Raw genomic sequence first — 12,998 nt, 5'->3', positions numbered from 1 at the left:
AAATTCTTTAGAGGAATATTCTGATAGTCCTAAAACCCCTTTTTTCCTAGGAATAACTTATGTCTGTTATTTTTTTCGGTTTGGCGTTGAGTATATAGTTATAGCTTGAGCAGAAAAGAATCTTTATATGCATGCAAATGCAATGCACAAGAGATATTCCTCTCGCCTATTTCAACATATTCTAATATCAATTATCCATTCTATTCAATTTAGCAAACACAATTTATACCAAACTTGTTGACAAGCATGCAAAATGTATTATGCATACGTTCAGCTCAGTATATTTTATTTATATTTATCTCACTCTCTCGATAAAAGCTTTCATTAAAGTGCGCTAATAGCATTCTAATAAACGACAGCAATTAAACTTGAAATCTAGTATATCCGATAATTGTGTTGACCTGAAAAAGGTGAGCAAAGGTGCATGAAATTGATATTTATCTTTACACACCAACCACGCTAGCATTGTAAGTATATATGTTTATATGTATGTACATACATATATGTATGTATACACATACATTGTGGCGTTACACGACAATGGGAACTACATTGATACAATAATGCTGATAGGAATATAATTTATTAGACCATAAATATCATATTGAATATGTGCATTAAATATGTATGTATATATGTACATAAATACTTATTTCTATATAGACCATCACGTACGCATCGTAACTTACTATTTCTCGCGCCTAACATGATTATTTCTGTGAAGGGCGAATTTTCGGTGTATTTCGAAAAAATCATCAGAAACAGATGAACTCTGACCGAAAGTAACGGGATTTTTTCGTAGTTCTTTTCTTTGCACCCAACTCGGAGCAAAAAGTGGGCATCTTTTCATCTTTCCACCGGGAAAAGTAGCGTCTCGCTTGATTTATGTGTGGCGGAGTGCAGCACTGCTTTTTGCATGAGCATAACTGTACATGTGATGTATGATGTACAAATTGTGAATAATCAACTATAAATATAAATTAAAGTATAATTAATTTTTGCACCTCCCGAGAAGTTGGCAGACGCATAGAGCCGACACTTGGAGCCACTATTTGTGTACCTATGAATATATGATGATGATGATGATGATGATGATGATGTTGATCAAAGCAGTAGACAAAAGAAAACAAACGCATTCAATTTACATAAGGCCTTCTTGAAATTGCTGCTCCAGCTGCTGCTTTTTCTAGGGGCGTTGCTCATGCGCGTTCCGCTTTTGCGCTTCTGGTGCGGCATCACCTTAACGCCAGTGGCTCCTCCAACAAGCACGTCTCTTGTCTGCTTGCCTGCTGTTTGCTTGCTGTGTCTCTGTTGTCTCTCCGCTCGTTTGGTGTCATTCGTTACGGTGTGCGGTCTTTGTTTTGTTATGGTTTGTTTGTTTATACACATACTTCGCCGTTTGGGCAACAATTGTTATTATGTTTTTATTTGCTTTTTTCATTTTTGTATTTGTTATTATTCTTTACGGCATTGTAGTCAATTTGTGAGCTGTAGAATATGATGGCAGCAACAATTTGGCTGGCCGACCTTTAACGCCTCGTGCTATGCATAAACTGTCGCCCATAATTCGGCTTCATGTTTAATGTTCCGCGCTGCGTATACGTAATATGGCACCTCAGTCGCCCCTGGCTCGTGGCCCTGTGACGTCAAAGGCTCTAACTAGCCCAACGAGGTCAATGTGGGTCAAAGTTGACATTGCTGATGGGCTGTCGATACCGGCGCACCCACACACACGCAGTTACTATCTTATCAGCGCGCAGTTGGAGCAATTTTCAGCGGGCCTGGTTTGTGTAGACATTAACCCAAAAAGTGAAAACGCGCACACACATACACACAATCGGGAATGCGTACATGGTTTTTGGGGCAAGCACACACTCTATCGAATTGGAGCATCAGAAATGGGTCATCCAGACTGTGGCATACCGCGTACGGCACATCAATGGGTATCACAAATGCTCGAAGGTGATCGAACTCAGCATTTGTTGCGTCTTAGCTAAAACCAAACCATGAAGTGACTGATGTCTGAGCGACAAATTTAAATAGCGAGAATGACAGCATGATTAAAATACCCAACAAATACAGAAATCTTAAGAATTATTCTAAACAAAGATTATGAGGAAAAAACATTTTCCTTTCTTCTGAATGCCTCAGCAAAGTTGTAAGAATTATATTACAAAGAATTTCCGCAAAATGAATGAAAATATTGAAATGAAATTCAGAAAACGAAATTGATAAAAATGCTGTCCGCGTCAACAAGATTTGGTTACAGGGTATACAAACAAGTAAGCAAAAAGTTGTCCGACACTAAAGAGCGTAACGAATATAATATCTACATACTTGTATATATATATGTGTATGTGTGTGTGTGCATATGAAAAGATGTTGCTATTGTTGGAGTCTGGCCCCACAAATGGCATGCTAATTTTGGAGTACAAGAGGGGGCTATTTATGACCTGACTTTAATTTGCCAGCTTACAGCTCGGAGTGGGCGTCACATAAACACATAAAGAGATGTATTTAGAACGGGATAGGCACATTTGGTTATGTGTCATCTGCCGGGCCGAGAGCGAGTCGTCGACCTTCGCTCACATCCGAGGGGGGAGGACGACACCAAAATTGGCAATGCCTGGTCGGGTCTGATCGGGCCTGGTCATGGGCCGCACAGAGAAACTTGTTTTCTTTTTTTTTTTTTTGTTTTTGTTTTTAGCACAATGTAAAGCACTTCCACGACTGTTCAATGACTCGATGACTTCATCGACCCCCTCCCTCACCCTCTCTTTCTCTCTCCCTCTCGCGCTTACCTCTCCGGCTTCTGCTGACTCACAGGGCGGATGAGCAATGATTGTTGTTGGATTTTCTTAAATGCGATCGAGAGCTTGTTAACATTAGAGCTCACGTTGAACTGCCTCCTTTTCTTATCTTGCAGCTCCGCATTGCCGGGCCGAGGCCACAGCAAGTGCCGCATCATGACTTTCTATTGGTGGTCGCACTGGTTCTGGGTAACCTGCCTGAGCGGTAAGTTCCTCCGATTAGCCCAGTGTATAGTGCTGAACCGCTTCCTTCTTGCAGTGGTCCTGCTGCCCAATGGCATCACACATGTGCACACATATCCCAGTCACGAGATTAGCCTAGAATCAACGACGCAGCAGGAGGAGCGCATGCTGGAGCGGACCGAGGCAGCCAGCCATGATGCTGACAGCCGTCGACAGACAACGAAGCTATACCAGACCACGGCCAGCCAGACCTGGGCGACGGTCACACAGCGCAATATCATGGACTTGACCATCAAGACGACAGCGCCGCCCAAGGCGACGCCCGCCGTCGCCATAGTCGAGAGCCAGCCGGAGGGAGTCGACGATATTGAAGCGCCCTTCTCGGACTCCATCGATGATGATGACGATGTTGGTGGCGATGTTGATGTGGATGTTGACGTGGATGTGGAGGACGATGACAACACCGAGGCAGGCATGGACGATGTGGACAAGGAGGTCGAGGAGGCAACGGTTAAGCTGACGCTCTCCCACAATCAGTTCGAGTTCAAGCGCTCGGCAGACTTTGCGTCGGTGCCAAAAGGCGCTGCCGCTGTGCCCGTCGAGCCACTGAGCAACTATACGAATTTCAGCCGTAGCACAAGGTAAGTGCCCCACGCACCACTCACGCTCCAATTCGCCTTGTCTAACCGTTCGTCTCATGCAGTACAAATAGCAGCTCCGCTTGCAACGCCACGTGCATGGCAGCTGCCTCGAGTGCCAGCGGTGCCGCCGCTGTGAGCACCACAGTTGCAGCAACATCCACATTAGCAGCAGCAGCAGCAACAACTAAATCAACAGCAACAGCAACAGCAACAGCAACAACGACTTCAACAATTAGCCCGCCAACGAACAGCACCGGCCAAGCCGTGCCGGCCACCCCCTCGACGCCAAAAATCAACACCGAGTGGCTGTCCGATGAGCTGCAGCGAGTGTCGTTCACGCTGGAGAACGCCAACAAGGAGGACGAGCTGCGCCGCGCCGAAAGCGAGCATCGTTCGCGCAAATCCAAGGTCCTCTCCGCCGAGTATAAGCACATCAATCGCTACATCAACTACTCCAGCGACACGAAGAGCCTTCTCGCCCGCTCCGCATCTGCGGCGCCCAGCATTTCGGGCTACGAGGCCGCGGACGAGGGCAACATATCCTCCGAGGCGCTGGCCATACAAGTGAGCATCGCCTGAGCTCCCGATGTGAGCATTTGTTCAGTCTCCTCTTGCTTTGTTTCTGCTTGCAGCGCACCTATTTCCTGGACGCTGGCGCCATCTCGGCCATTTGCTTCACGGTCTTTGGCATCTGCTGCACGGTGGGCACCATTGGCATTGTGCTATATCGTCGGCGCTACGTCAACAAGCCGCAGGCGCTTAGCGAGCCCGACTCGAGCGTGTACATTGATGATAGCACGATGCGTGTAAGTGTAAGGATTCGTTGGCCAATTGCCTGCGGGCAGCGTGCACTATACGCCCGACTAACTGGTTTTCTCCTTTGCTCTCTGTTTAGGATAACTCGGATGAGATGTACAGCCTGGACAATGACTCGTTCCTCAACTCCCTGGAGGCGATGACAATACAGAACTATTGGACGGACACGGTCAAACATACAAAGCTTTAATTTCGATTGTCTGCTGTGGAAGCCGGAAGCCTCCCCTCATCGCCATCGCCATCGGCATTGTCATCGTCATCGTCGCGTCATCATCTGCTCAGTACTCCCACTGTGGCCCAGATACTGACCTATCCTGACCTTCACAAACAGCAAACACACATCATAATCATTAAGTAGGCGCCACGGAGCGCAGTGTAGCATTTAAGCAGCGGCCCTCCCCAGGCGGGGCCAGATGTATGTATTTACTAATTGATAGGCATTCGTGCAGCTCAAAGGGCTTGTAGGCAACCAAGCGAGCGACTAGTTTTAAGCCAACTACCAAAATTATGTTTAGTACGTCTATATAATATATACTTTAAGGGCGCAATGTTATTTGCATAGTTTTAACTGTTGATACTGTCTGTCTGCAAATTGAATATTAAAGGATTCTCTCCAAGTGCACATACATATTTATTAAAATATGTGTGTCGGTATGTATGTACGTGTGACAGCATTCCTGGTTTATTTGTACTCTCAATTATTTCAGTTAAGTTCGACCTACTTTCCCTCTCTTTATACTTATATACGTATGTATATACTCGATTACTATAGGAACTTAACTTAATATTTATATTTTAATATTTATGCAACTCTAATTTTAATATTGTTGAGTATTTTTCCAATAACTTTATTTCGTTCTTTCGAGTTTCGTGATTAATATGTATGTTTGTAATATTTATACAATTTCGATTTGTGTCTGTCCAACAATTAAACGCAATCATTCCTTCCAGTTTAGCATATAGTGCAACTTTATATGAAATTATTGTATTACAAATAAATTAAACATACTACTAAAAAATTCACACACAATATAAACTGTTTACTGCCACTAGACTTTTTGTCAATTTTGCTTGTCGAAATTGTAAAGACACGATTTTAACTAATATGTCCATTATTCAATTTACGAAATGGTAATTATATAAACGATCCTTTCTAATAAATTGTTACCAATGGCTTGTTAGTTACTGGGCTACTTTTAACCAAAATATTTTGGTACGCCTTCTATTGAATGTTTTCTAAAACGGCTTTGATATAGAAAAAAGTATATCTCTGGTACATAATAAATATGAATATTAAATAAATCGCTTGTGGAACGCGTTGATCGATTGGCATTTTGAATTATTAAAGGCAGATGCCAATTTAATTCTGGTTACACATATGGTTTGTGTTATTTAGAAATATTGCTTTTGCTGACAATATGTATCAATTCAAATATGCGCCGATAACAATTGCCGCAGATATCGATAGCTGACGTCCCTCATTCCGATAGTTCCACGATAGCTATCGCAAAACGTACAATATATCGAATAGATGACGAGTCTCAATCGACAATCGTGCTGACTGCCGGAATGATATTTTCATATCGATACATTCTGCCATCCCCACACGACACTGCATTGCATTTCGAACTCAAGCATAAACACATCCATTTGTTGCAATTATATGCGAATTTCGTGTGTATGGTGGATCAAATAATACAATACCTTAAAATTAAATGTGAAGTTGTGTCTGAATAATCCTGTAGTGTTTTATAAAGGTAAGACAACGACGCAGAAACTGAAACTCCATTGGCGTTGTGAATGGTCGCGCGTTCGACGTCATTTTGTTTGCGACTACCAGAATCTTGCTCTCATCTACATATATTTGCAATGCTGTGCATTTCATATGAAACTTCTTGTTGTGTTTTCATGTTGGATTCGACTAGCATCCCTGGCACCAGTGGCAAGCATTGGCATCCATGGCTTACTTTGGCGTCTATATACCGCCATCCAAGGCGGGCTTTGAGGGCAATTTAACCCAATGTGCGGGCTCCATAGCCGCGGACAACATCAAGATTTCCCCAGAATGTCCGGCTAGTGGGGCAGAAGAATCGTCAGCATATGAGGATCCTGAATATCCACGTAAGTTCTGTGGCTGCAGCTTAGGCGTGTCGCCATATTTGTGTGAATAAGTGCATGTGTACGTCCATACATCCATACAAATCTAAATATGAGCGTACATACATACAGACAAATCAACATGCATACCTATATACGTATAAGCGACCATGAACACATAAACAAGCACGCACATACGCACATACGCACTTGTTTGTTTGTATTGGAGCTTGTTGTTTCGTGCCGTAACGTAATCAAAGCGCGCGTTTTAAGGAAGCGACGGCGTCATTTGTTGCGCATCGCAGTTACCATTTTCGATATGCTTGCAGATGGTATTTATGTATAACGTTGTCAAACAAAGTTAAGCGCACTCAGGTGAGAATACTCAAGGTATATAGAGCTAACTACAACATAATGCGCATCAGCTCTGATTTCCTGTTAAAAATTACTTATTTTTTGTTAATAAACAAACATATATTTGCAATACTTATTGCAATTTGAATCTAACAGCTCTATATTTGAGCGCACTTCAGTTTGTTTGGCTTGGCAAGTTATTCGGGAAATCATCAAATTAATCCGTGTACTTGTTGCATTTCGTGAAGCTACGAAATGCACTTTGTGTTTCTTAAATCCCATACATAACTATTGTTGTTTTTCTTGAATCACAGCTCTATTTTTATAGCTCCCTGATGGGAAAAAAGGCAGCACGAAATAAATTCCTAAATTCGTTTGGGCCAGATATGCGAATGAAAATATAAAATCAATTGAATTTCGTGTTGGGCTTTGATGTGTTGCTGCCTACCGGCTGCATCATCTCATCAATTGCACGGCTCCGATGGATACACGAAAGTGGGTGTGGGACTAGCAGCGTCATCGATGCACAAGTCGTAAACAAATATGGGCAACGTACGATTACGGTCGTGAATTGAATCGGTTTGCTGCACCTCTGACAACGTAATCTAATTAAAATGGGCTTTGTTTATTTGCGAGCACGGACAAGCTGCAAGTTTATATCGGAAAGTGTGTGGCTGAGTTCTGTGGAGCTGCAGATATTCCACTTCAGTCAATGTCATCGATTAACTAGTTCAAAATAAGCAAATATTAGGCAACCTTAGGGAAACTATATTTTATCTGTCAAGAACTGCCATGTGAATAATATTAGAATATTGTCAAGTAGAGCCCAATGTTCTATTCAAATCCCACTTCCGTCTGTGTTTCAATTCCCTCTGAGTTAAGACTGTCATTGAAACCGATTGTAAGAGTATTTATTCTGTTATTATTATTCTCCCCAGCGAAAGGGTTTGCTTATTTCGATTTGCCACACATGAAACGCTCTTATTTGATTATTATTATAAACAAATAATTGCTGGATGGCCGGAGTAAATGTTTACGAGTCTTTGCTTTGCTAATACAAATATACAAAGTGAGTGAGGAGCGGAGCTCTCCTTTTCAAATAACGTTCATATGGACGCCCCTCATCCCAGCACATCAAATGCAATATATATACCAATTTCTGTCTATACATGCATATGTATCATAAGTACACTTCTGTATTTATTTAAGTTTCTATTTTAAATAAGTATGTGCTGCTGAGGCGGCCAACAGAAAGAGTGCACGACGATGTTTCCATATTTAAATCGACCTGGCTCGCCTAGTCGAGGTGGCATGTTCGTCGCACCTCAATCCAATCGCCAGCCTCGTTCGCCCAGCAGCTCACTGAGTTCAGAGAGTCTTTCCCAAACATAAACAAGAGCAATAATAGAGAAAAATTGCGTGCCAATAACTGCGTCATACGCACATTCTCGCGACGTCTTCGTCGCCCACGGATTGTTTTCTGTTATTTCCCTTTGTGGTCGGTCGGTCGAACGGTTTTGTTCCGCGTCAAAAGCGTCCGTTGCCCGCTTGCCACTGTCCACTGTCCGCTGTTCGCTGTACGCTTGCTGTTTCCCGGTGTCCCCACGCGACCTCGGCGACTCTCGCCGTTTAGCATGGTGTTTGTTTTGCTCAGCGCATTTCTTGCTCTGTCTGGCATCGCCCTATCCGCACAGATGGCGTGACCAGACAGCCAGCGAGTGACAACCGCTGACAGATTTGTTTTTGTTTCATTCGCTCGATCAGTCGCTCACTCGCTCGGCTGCCAAACTGTTGAACTGTTGAAATAACTTGCTGAATACCCTGAATCCTTTCCAGCCGACTCGCCGCTTTGGCTGATATTCAAGGAGAAGTCCAAGGCGCTGGACGTCTTGCGCCACTACAAAGAGGCGCGTCTGCGCGAATTTCCCAACCGTGAACAGGCAGAGAGCTACGTACAATTCGGCTTCGAGAGCATCCAGTCGCTGAAGCGCTACGGCAAGGCGAAACCTGCCAGCAGTAAGTATATGTCGGAACGGAATCTATTTACTCATACGTAGAATAACAACAAACAGAAATATCAAATAATTATATTGTATATATATATATATATTTCCTCAAATTGCCTTTGCAGAGCCGGTGCAATTGCCTACAACGTTGAGTTACAAATCGACTTCTGGCAACGCAGAGAGTCCGTTTTCTTCGTCACCCACCAACAGCACGAGTGCGTCCCCCTGCTCCGGACTCCCATTGGCCATGTCGAACATGCTATTATCCTTGCCGAACAGCAGCAACAGCAACAACAACAGCAGCAGCAGCAACAACGCCAATTGCATTGGCAGCAACAGCAGCACTCCGCTAAATGGCGAGCGTCCGCCGTTCCGGGCGCCCACCAAGCAAGAGCTAGTTGAGTTCCGCAAGCAAATCGAGGCTGGCAATTATGAGCGGGTCAAGCGTACAGTTTGGGACAACCCCCGCTATTTGATCAGCAGCGGGGACACGCCGACTAGCTTGAAGGAGGGCTATCGCTACAACGCCATGCACATCTGTGCCCAAGTCAATCAGGCACGCGTCGCTGAGCTCATTCTGAAGATAGTCTCGGATCGCGAGTTTACACAGTTGTATGCGGGCAAGAAGAGCAGCAGCGAAATGTGCGCCGCTCTAAATGTGAATCTGCTCGATTATTATCTCAACATGCCCGACAAGGGGCGTGGCGAGACGCCGCTGCACTTCGCCGCCAAGAACGGGCACATTGCCGTTGTTGAAGTGCTCACCTCGTATCCGCAGTGCAAGTCGCTGAAGAACACGGAAGGTATGCACCCCAAGGACGTAAGTAACCCATTGGAGTATGCACTTGTATACTTGCTTAACGGCTTTCCTCCAATCAGATTATCTGCCAACGGGCACCCAACGCCAGCTTAGTGGTGATCAAGAAGCTGGAGCTCCTCCTGTCGGAGCCACACTATGTGCCCGTTCTACGCGCTGTAGGCAACCAACTGCCACCGCAAGTTGGACATCCCTTTACGCCCAATGATCCGCCGGTTAGTGTTGTTGTTGATGCTGAGTCACTTGCAACTCTAATCAAATATAAATTCTTCAAATTCATAGATTTTGCAGCACAAGACCGACGAGTCGGACCGCCTGAATGTGGACCTTAAAATTAGCGCCTTGGCTGGGCCTATGCCGCGTGAGCAGGCCATGAACTTATTTCGCCGCTGGAAGACGCCGCCGCGTGTTGGCAGCAATGTGGCCTCGCCGTTGGCCAACTCAAGCTACATCTCGCCCATGAAGTCGCCGACCAAGGCATTTCTCAACGAAAGCTCTGGCATTGTGTCGAGGCGGCGCGCGTTGTTCAGCCCACGAGCCGCGGCGTTAAATGCATCGCTGAACGAAGCCAACGGAAATCACAAGGCCCAACAAGAGGAAGGCCAACTGCCCAACACCGATGTGGACCCCATTGAGCACAACAATAATTGCACGTATAACAGATGCGGCATGCCCTCAACGCCCATACGTCAAATGAAACCGGACTTGTTTTTAAAGTATCGCGACAACTCCGCGTCTCCGATTATTATGGATTCATCACTGGACGTAGCCGAGCTGAGTCTGAACATGTCCGTGTCCACATTGAACGACAGTTTCCGCGAGCGTCACATCAAGAACTCGGACATTGAGAAAGGCCTTGAGGTGGTCGGTCGACAGCTGGCGCGCCAAGAGCAGCTGGAGTGGCGCGAGTATTGGGACTTTCTCGATGCCTTTGTCGACATGGCCTCCGCGGATGGTCTTCGCCGTCTAGAGAGCTATCTGTCTGCCAAGTACGAGCTGGCCCAAGCCTCCAAGCTGGACGAGAAATCACACCAGGCGTGGAACTTTTCTGAAATGCGTCAGTATTTAGGCTTAGTGGCTGACCGGCCGAAATCCAACAATTCTGAATCCCCTTGTGTCTCCATTACGCAAGTAATGACGCCGTACACCTGTGTGGAGAAGTCGCTGCAGGTGTTCGCGAAACGAATCACCAAGACGCTCATCAATAACATTGGAAACATGGTGTCCATCAATGACACACTGCTCTCCGAGCTCAAAAGACTGAAATCCCTCATCGTGAGCTTCAAGGACGACGCACGCTTCATTAGCGTTGACTTTGGCAAGGTGCACTCGCGTATCGCTCACCTCGTAGCCAGCTACATAGCCAACTCACAGGAAGTGAGCCCCCAGCTGCGCAACCAGTTGACGCAGATGCTGCGCAAGATGCTGCAGCTGAATGGCGAGCGACGCGAGCACTTACACTGCGTCTGCGAGAGCATGCTGCTTGTGCTGGAGCAGGCCCCGACTGTCAAGCTGCCGGACGCACTGAAGACCGAGGAGCTGTGCTCTGCCGCCTGGGAGCTGGAGCAGTGCTGCAACTGTCTGTGGGATGCGAATCTCAGCCGGAAGACGAGCAGGCGAAAGCGTACCGAATCGATGCGGGCCCAAGCGCAGGACTTTGCCAATGCCACCAATATGCTGGCCTCGGCCGCAGTCGCTCTTCAGAGCGCTGCCGCGCCCAATGCGGATGCCGTTGTGGCCACTCCCGAGGTGAACTCCTGGCGCAGCAACGATAATGATGATGATAATGATGAGGACGACGACGACGCCAACGATGATTCCTTCTTTGTAAGTGCTTGATACATCTAAATATATCTGTACAGGTGTATATTCTAACGGCCTTCACTGATCCTTAGTTCGAATGTGGTGGTGGTGAGGACAGCAGCGATGATGAGGAGGTATTTCTGACGCCACCCGAAAGCCGATCGCCCATATTGTCGTCTGATGTGGATCCTCCCTACGAGCTTTTTATCTTTGGGTAAATTTTAAACCTGACATTTGAAATATTGAGACGCTAAATGAGCTGTTCAATCCATTGCAGCAAGGAGCCAACCAAGCGAGATTTAGATGTGCTCAACGCTATTTTCCACGTGGACATCGATAAAGAGACGCTGCCATTCGTTCATGCCTGGCAAACAGCCATGGAAAACTTCTCTTCTGCCGAGATGGATCTGTGAGTAGCAACTAGAGTCGACTGAAAGCATAACTAATCCGTTGCCCTGTCCGTTTGCAGCTTCCCCTCCCCGAAGAATGTGCAAAAGTTGCATAAGCCATCGCATTTAATCGGCACCCCGCCCAATTCGATGAGCAACTCAGCCAATTGTAAATCCAGCAGTATTCTGAATGACAGCGATCCGGTGGTTCAGCCGAAACGTCTGTTCGCGTTCGCCACGCCCAAGATAAACGCAGCGGCCTTGCGTCGACAGGCTGCCGGAACACCGACGACTCCTCCGAAGTCGGCACGATCGCAGCGAGTGCCAGACAAGTCGTGGCAATTGGCTACCTCATCGCCAAAACAGACCTCATCGCCATTACCGTCGTTTGCCTCCCTTGCTATGGCTACCGTGCATCAGAAACTTACTGTGGCCTCCGTATCACAGTCATTCCAAACGCCTCTAAACAAAATGCGCGGCATTTTCAGCAAGTATCGCGAGGTTAGCCAGGATACCAGTCCGATGCCAGTGTCGCCGGGCTATGCCAACAACCGGTCGCTCTCTTTGGAAGAGAGCGACTGATTATTTGAATATGCGTAAAATACTTAAAACAGGATCCGAGCAGTTGCATGACGAACTGCCGATTATTATTATTTTATTAGTCTTGATTGTTGCCTGCCTTTAGAGATACATTATTTTAAAAAATCAATAAAATGTTAGTGAAACATCAAGTATATTTGTTAAGTCTAAGTGCTCTCCTTTATTTCATGTTTTGTTAGTTCGAAATTACACAGTTCCGTAGCTCTTAAGGCAGGCAATACTCAAGTTGCATAATACATTTTTTTTTTTTAATGTAATTTTTTAAACAAAACAAAATGAAGCTAATTACAGTAATGCAGTTTTTTATATTGTGTGTGAATAAAGCGAAATATTTAATTCATATATGTATGTGAAACTATTTTAAAGGGATGGCACGGTACTCAAGATTGTGTTCTTCTTTTTAGAGGTGGGTAAGATTTCTTTTGGAGGGGGCATCTACATATGTTCCTAAATGATCTACAGCAACTGCAACTGCTTATGCT

General features: G+C 45.5%; 2 protein-coding genes across 6 annotated transcripts in view; both read left to right on the top strand.

Moving 5' to 3' along the window:
- LOC6584885 (pneumococcal serine-rich repeat protein) overlaps nt 1–5,611 on the top strand; it is a 31,056-nt gene extending 25,445 nt beyond the window's left edge. For 4 of the 5 annotated variants that reach the window (XM_032732132.2, XM_044006978.1, XM_044006977.1 and 1 more), the window contains 5 exons: nt 2,927–3,015; nt 3,070–3,634; nt 3,697–4,198; nt 4,267–4,446; nt 4,530–5,611. In XM_032732132.2, coding sequence (XP_032588023.1) covers nt 2,967–3,015; nt 3,070–3,634; nt 3,697–4,198; nt 4,267–4,446; nt 4,530–4,640 — 1,407 coding nt within the window. In that variant the 5' untranslated portion in view covers nt 2,927–2,966 and the 3' untranslated portion in view covers nt 4,641–5,611. The remainder of the gene's footprint in view (nt 1–2,926; nt 3,016–3,069; nt 3,635–3,696; nt 4,199–4,266; nt 4,447–4,529) is intronic. The other variant, XM_032732133.2, reaches the window with a different exon arrangement.
- A 421-nt stretch (nt 5,612–6,032) lies between these two features.
- Nucleotides 6,033–12,858, top strand: LOC6584884 (ankyrin repeat and LEM domain-containing protein 2 homolog). Its single transcript, XM_002010488.4, has 9 exons — nt 6,033–6,207; nt 6,376–6,571; nt 8,738–8,917; nt 9,033–9,727; nt 9,787–9,939; nt 10,007–11,551; nt 11,620–11,741; nt 11,805–11,936; nt 11,997–12,858. Exons 2-9 carry the CDS (start codon nt 6,409–6,411, stop codon nt 12,496–12,498), a joined length of 3,492 nt encoding a protein of 1,163 aa, XP_002010524.1. The 5' UTR covers nt 6,033–6,207; nt 6,376–6,408; the 3' UTR covers nt 12,499–12,858.
- The last annotated feature ends 140 nt before the right edge of the window (nt 12,859–12,998 follow it).

Source organism: Drosophila mojavensis, unplaced genomic scaffold (genome assembly GCF_018153725.1).
Source record: "Drosophila mojavensis isolate 15081-1352.22 unplaced genomic scaffold, ASM1815372v1 contig_136, whole genome shotgun sequence".
NCBI lineage: Eukaryota > Metazoa > Arthropoda > Insecta > Diptera > Drosophilidae > Drosophila > Drosophila mojavensis.
The sequence above is the reverse complement of the archived record's forward strand: the minus strand, read 5'-3'. Positions and strand labels throughout refer to the sequence as shown.